At 42.4% G+C, this 17971-nt stretch overlaps 1 protein-coding gene across 2 annotated transcripts in view; it reads left to right on the top strand.

The window, feature by feature from the left end:
• Positions 1 to 438: 438 nt before the first annotated feature.
• Positions 439 to 17971, top strand: part of PYGB (glycogen phosphorylase B) — a 43979-nt gene continuing 26446 nt past the window's right edge. Inside the window, exons 1-3 of one of the 2 annotated variants that reach the window (XM_034662353.1) lie at positions 439 to 636; positions 14104 to 14182; positions 16908 to 17011. In XM_034662353.1, the coding sequence (XP_034518244.1) occupies positions 454 to 636; positions 14104 to 14182; positions 16908 to 17011 (366 nt within the window). In that variant the 5' untranslated portion in view covers positions 439 to 453. Of the gene's footprint in view, positions 637 to 14103; positions 14248 to 16907; positions 17012 to 17971 lie in introns of those variants that run through there. The other variant, XM_034662354.1, reaches the window with a different exon arrangement.

The raw sequence follows: 17971 nt of genomic DNA, 5'->3' as shown, positions 1-17971 counted from the left end.
GTCAGGCAGCAGGCACTATCCAGACTTGTGCCCAGTGGAAATGGATGTATCCATCCATCCATCCAGTTGTGTTGACTGGGTGATGTTTACTGAGTACTTAACATGGGTGTCAGAAGCTGTTCATACTTGAGAGTATTCCCCCATCACAGAGTTGTTTATCCTGTGTTAGAGATGTGAAGAGGTCATTGACTCAAGGGTGCGTGGTGGGGAAGAGGCCAAGCTAAGTTCAGACCTGGCTGTATCCATTCTGGGAGCCTTGTTCCCCAGCACTGCCCTGCCTGCCCTGGGGGAGGCCAGCTGACATCCAGCAGGGCAGTGAGCAGAGGCTGTGTGGTAGAAGGGTCCTGAGTGCTGCCCTTGGAAAGCTGAGGTTGGCCAAGCCTTGGCACAGGGAGCGAGCCCATTTGGAGGGTGTATGGGTAGCCCAGGTGAAACACCTAAGTAGGTGCTCTTATGAAATTGCTCATCACCCCAATCTTCCTCGTGTGCGGGGATGGAATACAAAATCTGAGACGCTTTCTTTTGCCTCCTCAGCGCATCTATTATCTTTCCCTGGAATTCTACATGGGCCGCACACTGCAGAACACAATGGTGAACCTGGGCCTTCAGAATGCTTGTGATGAAGCCATTTATCAGGTACAGGACCTTGGGACCCAGCTGCTGGGTAGCCTCTCATGGCGCAGTAAGTTGTAATCCAGGCCCCCAGAAGCGAGCACTGACACTGACATTTGCTGCCGCCAGGGGCCAGGAGTGACTTATGTTTGTCCTACACGGGGCAGAATGGGTTGGTGGGTGACACTCCTTCTCAAGGGGAAAACACAAGGATTGGATGGGAAGCTAATGCATGAGTGTGTAAGCACGGGATTGCATTGTGATGGTAAGGTTTTGAGGCTTCTAAAAGCCATTGCACTCTTCATTCCCACCCCCGGGGCAGATTTACCACAGGGCAGAAGTGGTTGGTACTGTCCCATTTCTTGTCACCTTACTGAACTAGTAACCCACCTCGAGTCCCCTCTCCCACCCCAGGCAACCTCTTATGTTCATCTTGCCCTCTAGGTATAAAATTGCCCTTTCTCCCCAGTCAGAATAAAAAACTGCCTTTGCTCAAGCATTCTTCATTCGGTTATTCACTTGGATGCTGATTCTGTGCACAGTTCATTGGTCTGTTTTCTGTCTCCATACCCCCTCCCTGGACACATCTTCCTCCCACACTGGACACTCAGTATACAATTCCTAGGGTATGAACGTGCAGCACTCCCACCCTCCTGCCTGTACATAGCAGGGTCCTCACCAAAGTCTTCCTGCCCCTAGCGCCTTCTGCTGCCTTTGCTTTTGTTCAGTTTTGGTGTGGGAGGCGCTCTGGAGCCTTGTTGGTAGTGGCATGGTAGGGACCTCACATGGGTCTCAGGCGGCCTCACATTTCTGGGGCTCCTGTCCTCCCCTCCACAACTTAGTGGAGAGGAGTTGCTGGGACAGGTAGTTTCAGTTGGCAAAATAAAAATTTGGAAAAAAAAAAAATTTGACTTCCCAAAATGGGAATAGTATCCTCAAAATGATCTAAAAAGAGACTGGAAGGGAGGGTGGTGATGGAGTAGGAGGACCCTAAGCTTGCCTTGTCCCATGAACACCTAAATACCCCAGAAATCAACCTGAAGACTGACAGAACAAACTCTACAACTAAAGGGAGAAAAGAGGCTACATCAAAGAAGGTAGGAAGTGTGGAGACATGGATGGTTTGGGAGAGAAATGGATCACGGCATGGTGGTGGTGGGGAGGGAGCCATGATTGCAGAGAACAGCCAGAGACAGCCTAGCACAGGAGCATACGGAGAAGAGGAATTCCCCACAGCAACTGACTTGGAAAGTGAGAGGGGCCGAATTTCATGACTTCTTGCAACCAGTGGGGCTTACTTATAGCCTGGAGTTTTAGAGGGCAACAGGCTTGGCTGGGATAGAACCCAGGGGCATTGCACTGCTATTGGAGAAAAGGCAGGAAAGCAGCCTGCAGACATACAACATGGAAACATCTATCTGAAGAGCACCGGGGGCACACAGTGGGGAGGTTATTTTCTCATCTCGGAGCATGTTGCTGAGACACAGCATTCATAGAGATCCCTCTGAGAACAAAGGAACTGGCAGGTACCATTTCTCTCCCCTGCCCCTCAGCATAAGCACAGGGCCACCTGCGGAATTGGCACAGTGTCGACACTCACTAGGTAACTTGCTTATACCAAGTCCCACCCCATCCCCAACTCCCGTGGAATTGCCCCTCCCAGTCATGCTTGTCTCAGTCCCAGGGTGATGGATCCCCTCCGCCAGAAGACTGGCCCAAACCCCTGCTCACACCATGTCTCCTGTTGTGGGAGTTTTGGGGGGGCCTCGGTTTCAGCAGTGGCAGAGACAGGTACCATTTCACAGGCAGACCAGAGCACACCTAGTTAAAACTTGCCACATTTGGGCCAAGGACTAAACACTGCCCACAACAAAGAGAGCCTCTGCAGATGACTGGCCTGAAGGACAGAGTGGCCAGGACACAACAGCAGGGTGCACACAGCACACACTGGAGACACACCCTGAAATGCCAGGTCCTGGGGAACGTGGGACACTACACTGCACAGCACTACAGAACCTCTTCATGAAGCCATTACTCTCAAGAATAGGAGATGTAGCTGGCTTTCCTAACACAGAGAAGCAGGCATAGAGACTTGGAGAAAATGAGAAGACAAATTTATTCCAAATGACAGAACAAGATAAGGCCACAGCCAGATGTCTAAGCAAGACAGATAAAAGTAACATGCCTGATGGAGAATTTAAAGATCATAGAGATACTTGCTAGACTTGAGAAAAGAGTGGAAAGCATCAGTGAGACGATTAACACAGAGATAAGTAACATAACAGACATAAAGTGTTCAATACGCAAAATGAGAAACATGCTTGATGGAATGAACAGCAGGCTAGAAGAAGCAGAGGAAAGAATGACTTAGAACACAGAGTATTGGAAAGTAATCAAGTTTAAGAAAAGCGAGAGAAAAGAATTATGCAAAACAAGAATAGACTTAGAGAAATCAATGACTCTACTAAACATATTATAAGGATCCCACAAGAGAGGGAAAAGGGGGCAAAAAATTTAGTTGAGGAAATAATAGCTGAAAACTTCCCTAACCTGGGGAAGGAAACATAACCAGATCCAAGAGGCACAGAGAACCCCCCAGCAGAATCAACAAAAGCAGATCCCCACCAAGACTTTGTAATTAAAATGGCAAAATGTAGTGATTAAAAAAATGTAAAGGAGCAAGACAAAAGAAGACAGTTGCATACAAGGAAAACCCTATAAGGCCTTCAGTGGAGTTTTCAGTTTAGAAACTTTTCAAGCTAGAAGGGAATGGCATGATATATTCAAAGTGCTAAATGGGAAAAATCTTCAGACAAGACTACTCTATCCAGAAAGGCTGTCATTCAGAATAGAAGGAGAAATAAAGAGTTTCCCAGAGAAACAAAAAATAAAGGAGTTCATAACCGCTAAACCAGCCCTGCAAGAAATATTAAAGGGACACTTTGGGAAGGGAAAGACCAAAAACGACACTATGAAAGTAGGAAACACAAAGCAGTAAAATGAACATTTCCATGAAAAATCAGTCAAGGAGCTCACAAAATAAAAGGATGTGAGGGGCGCCTGGGTGGCACAGCGGTTAAGCGTCTGCCTTCGGCTCAGGGCGTGATCCCGGCGTTATGGGATTGAGCCCCACATCAGGCTCCTCCGCTGTGAGCCTGCTTCTTCCTCTCCCACTCCCCCTGCTTGTGTTCCCTCTCTCGCTGGCTGTCTCTATCTATGTCGAATAAAAAAATAAAAAATCTTAAAAAAAATAAAAGGATGTTAGATATGACACCATATACCTAAAACATAGGGAGGAGAGGAATAAGGAATTGGTCCGAACTTAAACAACCATCAACTTAATATAAACATATATGCAGAAGATGTTATATAAAAACCTAATAGGGGGCGCCTGGGTGGCTCAGTCGGTTAAGCATCTGCTTTTGGCTAGAGTATGATCCTCCAGTCTTGGAATCAAGCCCTGTGTTGGGCTCCCTGCTCAGCGGCGAGCCTGTTTCTCTCTCTCCAGCTCCCCCTGCTTGTGCTCGCTTGCTCGCTGTCAAATAAATAAATAAAATCTTAAAAAAAAAAGAGCAGCTAATAGTAACCACAAATCAAAAACCACTAACAAATGTGCAAAGAATAGAGAGAGAGAAATCCAAATATATCACTAAAGAAAACCAGCAAACCATGAAAGAAAGAGAAGAAAGGGTCAAAGAAAAACTTCAGAAACCACTACAGAATAAGTAATAAGATGGCAATAAATACATATCTAGCAATAATCTCTTTGAATGTAAATGGGCTAAATGTTCCAATCAGAAGACAGGGCAGGGGCACCTGGTTGGCTCAGTCAGAAGAGCCTGCAACTCTTCATCTCGGGGTTGTGAATTTGAGCCCTATGTGGGGAGTAGAGGTTACTTACTAAAAAAAAAAAAAAAAAAAAAAAAAGGGGNAGACATAGGGTATCAGAATGAATAAAAGAACAGGGCCCATCTATATGCTATCTACAAGAGACTCACTTTATTTATTTATTTACTTATTTATTTATTTTTAAGATTTTATTTATGTGACAGAGAGAGAGACAGCCAGGGAACACAAGCAAGGGGAGTGGGAGAGAAAGAAGCAGGCTCCCAGCGGAGGAGCCTGACATGGGGCTTGATCCCGGAACGCCAGGATCACACCCTGAGCCGAAGGCAGACGCTTAACGACTGCGTCACCCAGGTGCCCCAAGAGACTCACTTTAAACCTAAAGACACTGGCAGATCGAAAGCGAAGGGTTGGAGAAACATGTATTATGCAAATGGATGTGAAAAGAAAGCTGGAATGGCAATACTTATTTTGGACAAAATAGATTTTAAAACAAAGACTGTAATAAGAGACAAAGAAGGACACTATATAAATCATAAAGGGGATAATCCAACAGGAAGATATAAAAATTGTAAATATTTATGCACTCAACACAGGAGCACCCAAATACATAAAATAGTTATAACAAACACAAAGGAGCTATTTGATAATAATACAATAATAGTAGGGAACATAACACCCCTCTTATTGATGGACAGATCATCCAAACAGAAATTCAATGAGGAAACCATGGCTTTAAAAAAAAAAAAAGATTTTACTTATTTATTTGAGAGAGAGCAGAGCAAGAGAGAGCACGAGGGAGGAGGATGGGCAGAGGGAGAGGGAGAAGCAGGCTCCCCACTGAGCAGGGAGCCAGATGTGGGGCCCAATCCCAGGACCCTGAGATCACGACCTGAGCAGAAGGCAGACACTTCACTGACTGAGCCACCCAGGCGCCCAAAACCGTGGCTTTGCATGACACATTGGACCAGGTGGATTTAACAGATATATTTAGAAATTCCATCCTAAAACAGCAGAATACACATTCTTTTCAGGTGCACATGGAACATTCCCCAGAATAGATCCATATTAATTAGGCCACAAAACAAGTCTCAACAAATTCAAAAGGATCAAAGTCACACCATGCATCTTTTCTGACCACAACACTACCTCAAGAAGCAAGAAAAATCTCAAATAAACGACCTAAACTTGCACCTAAAGGAGCTAGAAAAAGAATAAATAAAACCCCAAACCAGCAGAAGGAAGGAAATAATAAAGATAAGAGCAAAAATAAATGATATAGAAACCAAAAAAACAAAAAACAAAACAAAGCAAAACAAAAAAACCCAGTAGAGCAGATAAATAAAACCAGGAGCTCATTCTTTGAAAACATCAACAAAATTGATAAACCTCCAGCCAGACTCATCAAAAAACAAGGAGAAAGGACTCAAATAAATAAAATTACAAATGAAAGAAGAGAAATAACAGCTGACACCACAGAAATACAATCAATCGTTAGAGAATATTATGAAAAACTATATGGCAACAAATTGGACAGCCCAGAAGAAATGGATAAATTCCTGGAAACATATAACCCACCAAAACTGAAGCAGGAAGAAATAGAAAATTTCTTTACCAGCAAAGAAATCAAATCAGTAATGAAAAAACTTCCAACAAATAAAAATCCAGGACCAGATTCACGAGTGAATTTTACCCAACATTTAAAGAAGAGTTAATACCCATTCTTCTCAAACTATTCCAAAAAATAGAAAAGGAAGGAAAACTTACAAATTCATTCTATGAGGCCGACATTACCCTAATTCCAAAACCAGATAAAGATACGCATAAAAAGAGAAGTACAGGCAATATCCCTGATGAACACAGATGGAAAAAACCTCAACAAAATACTTAAGTTTCTGACATCAGCCAGAGGAGCATTTTTCCAAATATGTTTCCTGAGGTTAGGGAAATAAAAGCAAAAATAAATGATTAGGATTACGTTAAAATAAAAAGCTTTTGCACAGGAAAGGAAACAATCAACGAAACAAAAAGGCAACCTATGGAATGGGAGAAGATATTTGCAAATGACCTATCCAATAAAGAGTTAGTATTGAGGGGCGCCTGGGTGGCACAGTGGTTAAGCGTCTGCCTTCGGCTCAGGGCGTGATCCCGGAGTTATGGGATCGAGCCCCACATCAGGCTCCTCCACTATGAGCCTGCTTCTTCCTCTCCCACTCCCCCTTCTTGTGTTCCCTCTCTCGCTGGCTGTCTCTATCTCTGTCGAATAAATAAATAAAATCTTATAAAAAAAAGAGTTAGTATTGAAAATATATAAAGAACTTACAGCTCAACAGCCAAAAAACAGTCCAATTTTAAAAATACACAGAAGAAATGAACAGATATTTCTCCAAAGAAGACATCCAGATGGCCAACAGACACATGAAAAGATGTTCAACATCACTCATCATCAGGGAGATGCAAATCAAAACTATAATGAGGTGTCACCTCATTCATGTCAGAATCACTAAAATCAAACACACACGAAACAACAAGTGCTGGAGAGGATGTGGTGAAAGGGGATCCCTCGTACACTGCTGGTGGGAATGCAAGTTGGTACAGCCACTCTGGAAAACAGTGTGGAGGTTCCTCAAAACATTAAAAATAGAGCTGCCCTACAACCCAGTAATCACCCTACTGAGTATTTACCCTAAAAATACAAAACCACTAATTCAAAGGGATACAAAATACCCCTATGTTTATAGCAGCATTATTTATAGTAACCATATTATGGAAGCAGCCCCAGTGTCCATTGCTATATGAATGGATAAAGAAGAGGTGGTACATATATACAATGGAATATTACTCAGCCATAAATAAGAATCTAATCTTGCCTTTTGCAACAACATGGGTGAAGCTAGAGAGTATAATGCTAAGTAAAATAAGTCTGTCAGAGGAAAAGTACCATACGATTTCACTCATATGTGGAATTTAAGAAATAAAACAAACGAGCAAAGGGAAGAAAGAGAGAGAAACCAAGAAACAGACACTTAACTATAGAGAACAAACTGATGGTTAACAGAGGGGAGGAGTGGGGGATGGGTGAGATAGGTGATGGGGATTAAAGAGTGCACTTGTCATAATGTGCACAGAGTGATGTATTCAGTTGTTTTGAATCACTATATTGTACACCTGAAACTAATGTAACACTGTGTTAACTACACTGAAATTAGAATTAAAAAATTATCTAAAAAGATAGACATTATCCTCGCAGGTGATTTGTCATTTGAATTCTGTTCACTGAGTATAAGTGTCAGAATGCATCTGTAATGGCCACAGAACATGTAATGTCTAGGTCTTCAGTGGAATTTGTTGTCATAGGAAGTGTTTTATTTTTTGAAACATTTTCTCTTTTTATAATTCTTACAGATAGTAAAGATTTAAGGGAATGTTTATACCATAAATAGGCCATATCTGTTTATAATTTTTATTACACAAAAAACATGTTAATTATAGAAACTTAAGGGTAGCATATATCCTTTTATATGTATATTTTTTTCTTAAAAGTGATACTTCACTCACTGTTAAGCTTTTTATTAATCTTGTATTTGAAAGGTTTTCCTGATGATCAGAACTTTAGTGTCTCCAGGTGCACAGTTGCTGGGCCCTTCTAGTCGTAAGATGGGGTGCCAGATGTTTTGAGTGGGAACTGAATGATGATGCAGAGCATAGATGGGCCTCCGCCCCCAAGACCCCCCCCCCATTTATAATGTAGTGTAGAAAGTGAAGCATGCCGCTACTCTATTGTACAGGGCTGGAAAGTAGTTCTGGGGAGCAGGTTACACTAAAAACTGGAACTTCAATAGAAGCAGCTCCCTCCTGACTGAGCCATCAAGGGTGCATTTAAATATTTTTTTATCATAGAAAGTTTAAATTATGTACAAAAATGGAGTGACCGCTATGATGAACCCCTTCCATATACCCGTCACTGGGCTCCACCTGTCTTCAAGCCTCACTCATGACCATTCTTGTTTCCCTCACACCCCTGCTACTCCCAGATTATTTAAGCTAATGTCAAACCACATATTTCACTTGTTGCTGTTTCAACTGGTATCTCTAAAGATAGGGTCATACCATTATGACCCTTAAGATATTGACCGTAATTTTCAGGCAGTTGACAAACTTGTTGATTGCCTTATAATTTTTTAACTGTGTATTCAGAAACTGAGTTGCATTTGGTTGATCTGTCTCTTATATTTCTCTTAATCTATAGACTTCTCCTCTTTTTTTACTTTCCTGTCTTGCAGTTTTTTTTGTTGAAACTGGGTTTGTCCTGTAGAGTGTCCTGCAGTCTCTATTTGATTGATGGTGTCCCTAGCTGGGTTTTTTTTTTTTTAAGATTTTATTTATTTACTTGAGAGAGAAAGAGTGAGAGAGAGAGAGGGAGAGAGATCACAAGCAGAGGGGAGGGGTAGAGGGAGAAGCAGACTCCCCACTGAGCAGGGAGCCTGACTCGGGACTTGATCCCAGGACCCAGGGATCATGACCTGAGACAAAGGCAGCCGCTTAACTGACTGAGCCACCCAGATGCTCCCTAGCTTGTATCTAACTTGCTACCTGTCCCAAGGATTTTGCTCTCACCGGTTCTGCTCAACATCATAGTGATGGTTTTAGCTGGGGTATTTAGGAAAGAAAATGAAATAACAAGCATCCAGATTAGAAAGGAAGAAGGAAACCTATCTCTATGTGCAGCTGACATGATCTAGAAAATCCTATGGAAGCCAATAAAAATACATTAATACAAATGAATGAGTACAGCAACGTTGCAGGATATAAGATCAATATACAGAAATCAACTGAATTTTTATATACCTGCAATGAACAGTCCAAAAATGAAATTAAGAAAACAATTCCACTTAAAATAGCATCAAAAAGAACAAAATTCTTAGGAATTAATTTCCAAAAGAGATGTAGACTTACATTCTGAAAACTATTAAAACATTATTGAAAGAAATTAAAGGAGACCTAAGAATGAAATGACATTACATGTCCATCCATGTCTTAGAAGACTTAAGATGGCTGTACTCCCCAAATCAATCTACAGACTTATTGCAATTCCCACTAAAATTCCAGTTGTCTTCTTTGCAGAGATTGACAGACTGATCCTAAAATCCAGATGAAGTGCAACAGACCAGAAATCATTAAAACATACTTGAAAAAGAAGAGCAAAGTCGAAGGACTCACACTTCCCAATTTCAGAACTCACTATGAAGCTATAGTCATCCAGACGGTGTGTACTGACATGAGGGTAAACATATAGAACAATGGAATAGAATTGAGAGTCCAGAAATAAACCCTCACATTTATAGTCAATTGATTTTCCCCCTAGTTTTTCAAAATTGTGGTAAAATAAACATAACAAATTTCATTCATATTGTACCATACTCACCACCACCCATCTGTAGAACCCTTTCCATCTTACAAAACTGAACCTGTACATCCATTAGACTCTAACTCCCCATTCTCCCCTCCCTCAAGCCCCTGACAGCTACCATTCTACTTTCTGTCTCTGTGAATCTGATATTCTAGGTACCTCATGTAAGTGAAATCACGCAATGTTTGTCTTTTTGTGACTGACTGGCTTAATATCTTCAAGGTTCATCCATGTTGTAGCATATGTCAGAATCTCCATCCTTTTTAAGGCTCTATGAGTAATAGTCCACTGTATGTATATACCACACTGTGCTTGTCCATTCATCTGTGTATAGACACTTCGATTGCTTCTGCCTTTAGCCACTGTGAATAATACTTTTATGAATGTGAGTGTGCAAATATCTCTTCAAGACCCTGCTTTCAGCTCTCTTTGGTATATACCTGCAAGTGGAGTTGATGGATTATATGGTAAATCTATTTTAACTTTCTGAGGAAACGTCATACTGTTTTCCACAGTGGTGACACCATTTTAATTTCCCACCAGTAGTGCACAAGAATTCCAGTTTCTCCACATCCTCACCACCACTTGTTCTTTTTCTTTTCTTTTCTTTTCTTTTTTTGATAGTAGCCATTCTAATGTAAGGGAGATAGTATATCATTGTGGTTTTAATTAACATTATTTAACTACTGACGAGTGATATTAAGCATCTTTTCATGTGCTTATTGGCCATCTAAATATCTTCTCTGGAGAAATGTCTGTTCAAGTCATTTGCCCACTTCTGAATTGAGCTGTTTGTTTTGTTGCTGTTGTTGAGTTTTAGGAGTTCTCTCTTCTGGATATTAATCCCTTACCAGATACATGATTTGCTAATATTTTTTCCTGGGTTACCTTATCACTTTGTTGATAGTGTCCTTTGATGTGGAAAGTTTTTAATTTTCATGAAGTAGAGTTTTTTCTTTTGCCTGTGTTTTGGTAGCCTGTATAGTCAGTTGCTCTTTTTCTCTTTAAAGCAAAGGGTGCCAAAACACTCAATAGAGAAAAAATCGTTTTTTTGATAAATAGTGCTGGATGTCCACATGCAGATAAATGAAGTTGGATCCCTATTTCACACAACATATAAAAATTAAGTCAAAATGGATCAAAGACCTAAGTATAAGAGCTAAAACATAAAACTCTTCGAAGAGCATATATGGATAACTCTTCATGATTTGGCAGTAGATTCTTAGAAATGACATCAAAAGCATGAGCAATAAAAGGAAAAATAGATAAGTTGGACAAGTGTAAAAACTTGTGCATCAAAGGATGTTATAAAGAACGTGAAAAGACAAAGTAGGAGAAAATATTTGTAAATCATCAATCTGTCAGGGTTTGGTATCCAGAATATGTATTAAGAACTCTTACAACTCAGGGGCGCCTGGGTGGCACAGCGGTTAGGCGTCTGCCTTCGGCTCAGGGCGTGATCCCGGCAATCTGGGATCGAGCCCTGCGTCGGGCTCCTCCGCTGTGAGCCTGCTTCTTCCTCTCCCACTCCCCCTGCTTGTGCTCCCTCTCTCGCTGGCTGTCTCTGTCTCTTTCGAAAAAATAAATAAAATCTTTTAGAAAAAAAAAAAGAACTCTTACAACTCAACAACAAAAAGACAGACAGCCTAATTTAAACATGGGCAAAGCACTTGAATCGACATTTTCCCCAAGAAGGTATACAAGTGGTCAAAAAGCATGTGAAAAAGTACTCAGCATCATTAGTCATCAGGGAATGCAGATCAAAACCATGAGCTACCGCTTGACACCCACTTGAGTGGCTATAATTGTAAAGACAGAGAACAAGTATTGGCTAGGATGTGGGGAGATTGGAACCTTCATATACCGCTGGGAGAAAGTAAAATGGTGGACCGACATTGGAAAATAGTTTGGCAGTTACTCAAAAAGTTAAGCATAGAATTACCATGTAAACCACCAATTTCAATCTAGGGTTTATTTCCAGGAAAAATGAAAACCCATGTACACATAAAATTGTACATGAATGTTCATAGCAGCATTATTCATAATAGCTCAAGAGCGGAACAAGCCTAAATATCCATCAGCTGATAAAGGGATAAACAAAGTGTGGAACAGTCATAAACCTAAAGGTACTCAGTGACAAACAGTACTGATACGTGCTCCAACATGGGTCAGCCCTGAAAACATTATTCCAGTTGAAAGAAGCCAGAATCAAAAGGCCACATGTTGTATGTTTCCATTTATATGAAATGACAAGAATAGGCAAATCGGTGGTGACGGAAAATAGAAAAGTGATTGCCAAGGTCTGAGGGAGCACGGAAAGTGGGAATGATTACCAGTGAGTATGGGGTTTGTTTTTGGGGCAGTGAAGGACTGGAATTAGTGGTGATTGCACAACTTTGTGAATATGCGAAAAACCATTGAATTATAGCTTGATAAAGGAAAAATAGGTTAAGGGTGCTCTGTCGTGCTCTTTTTCTGCCTTCAGTTCAGAAACCCACTTTAGCAAGATTTTAGACTTTCTGTCAGTTAGCTATTTTTTGTGCCTCTTTTGCATGCTCTCAAACCCATGGCAGAATTTACCTTACTAGGCTGAGGTGTGCCTGCAACATTCAAGGTTAAAAACATAAAAGGACAAAGCATCTCGCCTCCCACATCTGCTCTTAGCCTGCCTTTATGTAGAGTGCTGGTCTTTGACTTTAGTAAATGTTTCATGAGTAAGAGGTTGCACAGTCAGATAAATTTGGAACATGTAGTTAAACATGTTTCTTAGCTTGGAGCCGGTGTATATTACTGGATAAATCCTGCTTCCCCCACATACCCAGAATATTTTTGGTGGAACACACTCCTTGAAATTGCTTTGGGCGTTAAGTCAATATTTTGAAATCTTACTCTGAATCAGATTACTGTTTGTGTTAATACCGTTCAATTCACTTAATAGATGCTAAACCATCTCTTTATGACTTTGATGTTTTTATTTTTCCACAAGTTTGCTTTCAGCCTTTGTAATTTATCAGATTCTTGAAGTGCAGTCAGGAGACTCCTGGGGCCTCTGAGACCCTTTCAGGTGGTCCACTAGGTCAGAACTATTTATTTTTATTCTATCATGACTATGTGGTGAAGTTTTTCAGAGGCTATATGATATGTAATATCTCAACAGATTGAATGCTAAAGCAGAAAGTATATTAAAGGGATTTGTAAAAATGTATAACACTGCTACTCTTCTCAGTAAATTTGTTTTAAAAACTGTCATTAAATTGTGTTGTGTTAATATTAATGGGTTTATTTAAAATAAATTTGTATATACTTAAAAAACAATCTATTTTAAGTTTCTAACTTGATAAATATTCATAGGTATAATTCCATTAAAGAATAGGTCTTGAAGTCCTCCTGAAGCCAAAATGTTTAAAACACACTCATCAAGATAATTAACGTAAGCCATTTGTGAAGTTTAACCACTAAAGCCAGATTAATGGAACAGTTATCCATTCAAACCATTGTGGGATGGTTTCAAGTCAGGTGAAGAAGTTGGGATTTGGTTGCTTTCTTTCGGATTTTTAACATTCCATACATGTTTCACAAGATTGCTTGAATGCAGTTAGGATGCCACAGGAAAGGTGCTTTTAGGTGTTAGTTTAAAAAGATGTCCCATAGGAGTTCCAGGGAAGATGGCAGAGCAGAAGGATCCTAAGCTCACCTCGTTCCACAGACACACCTACCTGACTTCCGTATCAGTGTAAATAACCCAGAAACTGACCTGAAGCTTGGCAGAACACATTCTCCACAGCTAAACGTGGAGAAGAGGCCACTTCAGAGAGGCAAATAATAAATATAGCCAGTTAAATAATTAGTAAATAAATAAATAAGTCACATAAATATCATGAGACCATACAAAATTAGAGAAGTACTGAAACCACTGGTTTCATTTTTAGGATACATGTTACACTCTGTTCATTATATGTAGGTTAATAACCTGGCAATAAATATCTTTAGCTGTTAAACCATGCCTCATTTTTAGTATTAATTCTTACGTAGTTTGGCAGCTTTTGAAATACCTGGAAACTTTCATTTTCGCGCATTGATTAAACGCCAGATTTTAATACTAGATTTTCAAGTCTAAAAGAAAGCGGACTCTAACCTTTGATTGATATAAACTGACAAGATTTAGTATCTTTCCACCTGTTGCGTGAGGAAGATATTAAGTAATATTGAAATGTTGCCTCTGTTTTTATTCACAGCTGGGGTTGGACTTGGAAGAACTGGAGGAAATAGAAGAGGATGCCGGCCTTGGGAATGGAGGCTTGGGGAGGCTGGCAGGTAACCCCGCCATCTGGCTAGGGCATGGCCTCTCCTGATATGGTGCCCTGGTTGCTGATCCCATGGTGAGGCTGAGGTCCATTGTGCTCCCAACAGTGGTTTGTCGGGGGTGAATTGGCCCCTCTGAGTAGATGGGAGAGTGTGTCATCAAAGTAGAATAAAATGCAAAACATTATGTTTTCCTTCACACAAGGATTCTTCCTAATTATCATGAAGACCAGGCTTGCCGGTGTTGGGTAGCTGGCACCGGGGTGTGGTTTCCAGTATACTGACCACTTTCCACAGCCAGTAGTTGGGAGAAAGATGGATGGAGACACACACGCATGCACATACACAAACACATACATATATGCATGCACACATCTTCACACACATAAACACAGGTACATACACGTACACACATGCATACACACACATGATTTATGAATGCAGCCCAGCTGGCAAGCTATCCTTCTTTATTATAGTAAACAGATGGCCGCAAAATAGCAGAGTCATTCCTTTTGGGGTATTGCTCCCTTGGGCCATTCTGTTTGAGAGCATATCCACTTCTGTTTTGTTTTTCCTGTTTGAGTTATTTTTGCTAGCCTTCGAGGGCAAAGGGAACTGAGTGAGGGACTTAGGAGTGGAGGGGCGCCGGGGTGGCTCAGTTGGAAGAACATGTGGCTCTTGATCTCAGGGTCATGAGTTTGAGCCCCACATTGGATACAGAGGTTACTAAATAAATAAATAAATAAATAAACTTTAAAAAACACCCAAGAACTTAGAAGTGGAAATCACTGTCACAGTAAAATTTGATTTTGCTGTGTGCTTCAAGGCTCTTGGGTGCAGTGTTTCTGGAACAGAAATAAGTCAAGTTTTATGTTGCCCTTGTGTGGGGGGCATGTGAGAGTGGGCTCCGGCCCCTACCACATTGCATTACTACCCCTTTTGAGAATTGTCTTTTTGTGAAGAGATCAAACCCCCTAAAATTTATCTGAGCATGTGTGTTTATGTTTTCAAATCTTAAGTTAAATTCTTAAAAAATTATAAAAGGAGTTTATATTTCTCTCAAACGATAGGACACCTGGATCTATATAAGGAAACAGTGGGCAAGGCCTGCCCCACCTCCACCTCCTCATGTGAAAAGCCTGTGTGTCCCCTACATCTGCTCTCAATGCAGGGCTTGCTTCTAGGTTATGACGTGAGATCCTCCTAGACAGGAAGCTGAACATTACTTTCCCCACAGATGGAATCAGGGCACCCCACCGGCAGGCAGTGCGCAGCCCCGAGGGAGCCCCCGTGTGCTGCAAGCCCCTAGGGTGTCAGTCCCCTGCAGCCTCCTTCACCCTCAGTAGCATTCTCCTGGTCATGGCCATCTTCCCAGCCAGTAAAACAGCACCTGTTTTCACCACGCTCGAGGAAGGCTCCAGACCCCTCGGTCTCCTTCACGGCTCAAGGAAGCTGCCTAACCCCCGCTCCTACCCCAAGACTGGTGACTGTCAGCCAGGGCAGTCCCATCCCTGGCCTTCTACCATCTGCTCCCTTCAGGGGTTTAGGGCGTCTGCAGGCCTTCCACAGTCTGGTTCCTATCGACTTCCTAGTCACCTTTCCTGCTCTTTCTGCAGTGCCACTGGCCTTGCCCATAGACTGGCATGACCTCCTCTGGGACTCCTCTCACCCATGTAGATGTGGGTAGCCCCCAGCCCGTTGCACTTGGTATGTCCTGTGTCTCTCCTGCGAGGATGATTTCCTCCTTCAAAATAAGAGCCCAGATCTTACATTTGTGGATACTCTTATTCCTTCCCCTTAGCTCAAGCTCTGATAATAGCAGTCTTGGCATGTTTGTTCAATCGAGCCAGTATTTTATTTGCTGGTATTTCTTATGGACTTTTTTTCTTTTTAATCTAGAAGTTTAATAAGGCTGCCTTCTGGATCTTTATTTAAAACATTGTTTTTTGGGGGGTGCCTGGGTGGCTCAGTTAGTTAAGTGCCTGACTCTTGATTTCAGCTCAGGTCATGATCTCAGGGTCATGGGATCAAGCCCTGTGTCGGGCCCCCTGCTCAGCGTGGAGTCTGCTTAATACCATCTCTCCCTCTCCCTCTTCCTCCCCACCCCCGGCTCTCTCTCACCTAATCAAATGAATAAATCTTTAAAACATTGTTTTTTTTTTCAAAACATTTTGATTGGAATAAAGTCTCCTTATGGTGACGTGCTGCTCCAGCCACCTTCCTGGAGGCCTTGGGGAACTTTGGCTCTTAGGTGTTTGAGTCCTTATATACGGCAAGGTGTCCATCCATTCCCAGCCCCGTCCCTGTGCCTTCTCCACTAGTGTGTAGAGCTGTTTTGTGGTGTTACTGGATTTTAAGTAGAATGTGTAGGGCTGTTGCAGCCTTCAGCCTGCACGAGGCTTTCTAAGACAAAGCTAGCAGTGAGGGGACGGTGCGCTCAGAGGCATGCCAAGTTAGATGGGGCTCTCTGTGGGGTGCCTTACTTCTACCCTTGCCGCCTCCCCACACCCCCATGCTGAACAGCCTCTTGGCCCAGCCACCTGGCTCTCAAGCTGAAGGGATGTTTTCCTTTCATGAAATCTGAAGCTGACAGGTCAGCCTTTCATTGCCGTCTGGCACCCAGAGGCTAGCGTCCCAGGGCCTACCTAATGTGGGTGTCTAGGCTTTGCTTCCAGGGAGCCTCAAAGCTGCTGATTGTCTTTGATCCCAAGAAGTGCTTTGTGTTTGGAATTTTCAGCCTGCTTCCTTGACTCGATGGCTACGTTGGGCCTGGCAGCATATGGCTATGGAATCCGCTATGAGTTTGGGATTTTTAACCAGAAGATTGTCAATGGCTGGCAGGTGAGTGAGACTCCATTTCTTCACTTGTTTCCAACTCTCATGGGGACAAGAAAACAGTTCGGCCTTTTATGTGTTGAACTGCTTTCTGGAGGGATTGTCTGCCAGTCCTGGGCAAAGCAGAAGTGGGACAGGTCAGGGCTGTCCTGCGAGCTCCGTGCTTTTCCTATGAGGGCTGCCGGAAGCTGATCTTCTGTGGGAGCTCTTAACACACAACTTCTGGTGAGCCTGGGAGGCCTGTTGGGATGGGACCCAGGGCCCAGCTGGTCTTAAAGGAGCACCAGGGGTTGAGGACACCGCAGGCTGCGTGCTGCTTCCCTGTTGTTCCTCAGTGTGGAGCAGAGGTGGCCATCTCTGGTTCACCTTCAGTGGGACAATTGACCTGGAAGAGTTAAAGAAACAGTACTTATTGTAGCTTTTGTTCCCACCTTCTGCCTTCACTCCCTGACACCAGTGACGGGACAGTATCCTGGGGGTTAGAGGACAGACTGCAAAGCAAAGTGGCTCTGAGGTAGAGTGGGCTTGGATTCTGAAGCATCAAACCCCAGCGAAGTGGGGTGGCCAAGACCCCATCAGTGGAAAGAGTATAACCTCGAAGTGCAGCCTCGTTGCCCTCCACTGGGCAAGGGGACCATTTCCCTCATTCAGGACTTCAGAATGGAAGGCATAGTTACTCCACTTGATTGGAGAATTGTTTATGTAATATAATTTGGGGCCAAGTGACATACAAAGCAGGGCTGTGGTTGGAATGAAAGGGTTTATAACAGGAGAGTAGTACAGAGCATGAACAGACTGGGTGATGAAAAGGTCCTGTGTCTTGCTGGGGCTTGGGTCATAGACATGTGCAGTTTCCAGAGCTCAAGAGGACCCTTCGGGTCTATACATCGTGCCGTGTACATATTAACCTCAAACATAAACACAGGATGAACTGCACTTAATTACGTGCAAGCTCAGCTGTTCGTG

Source organism: Ailuropoda melanoleuca, chromosome 6 (assembly GCF_002007445.2).
Source record: "Ailuropoda melanoleuca isolate Jingjing chromosome 6, ASM200744v2, whole genome shotgun sequence".
Lineage (NCBI taxonomy): Eukaryota > Metazoa > Chordata > Mammalia > Carnivora > Ursidae > Ailuropoda > Ailuropoda melanoleuca.
The sequence above is the reverse complement of the archived record's forward strand: the minus strand, read 5'-3'. Positions and strand labels throughout refer to the sequence as shown.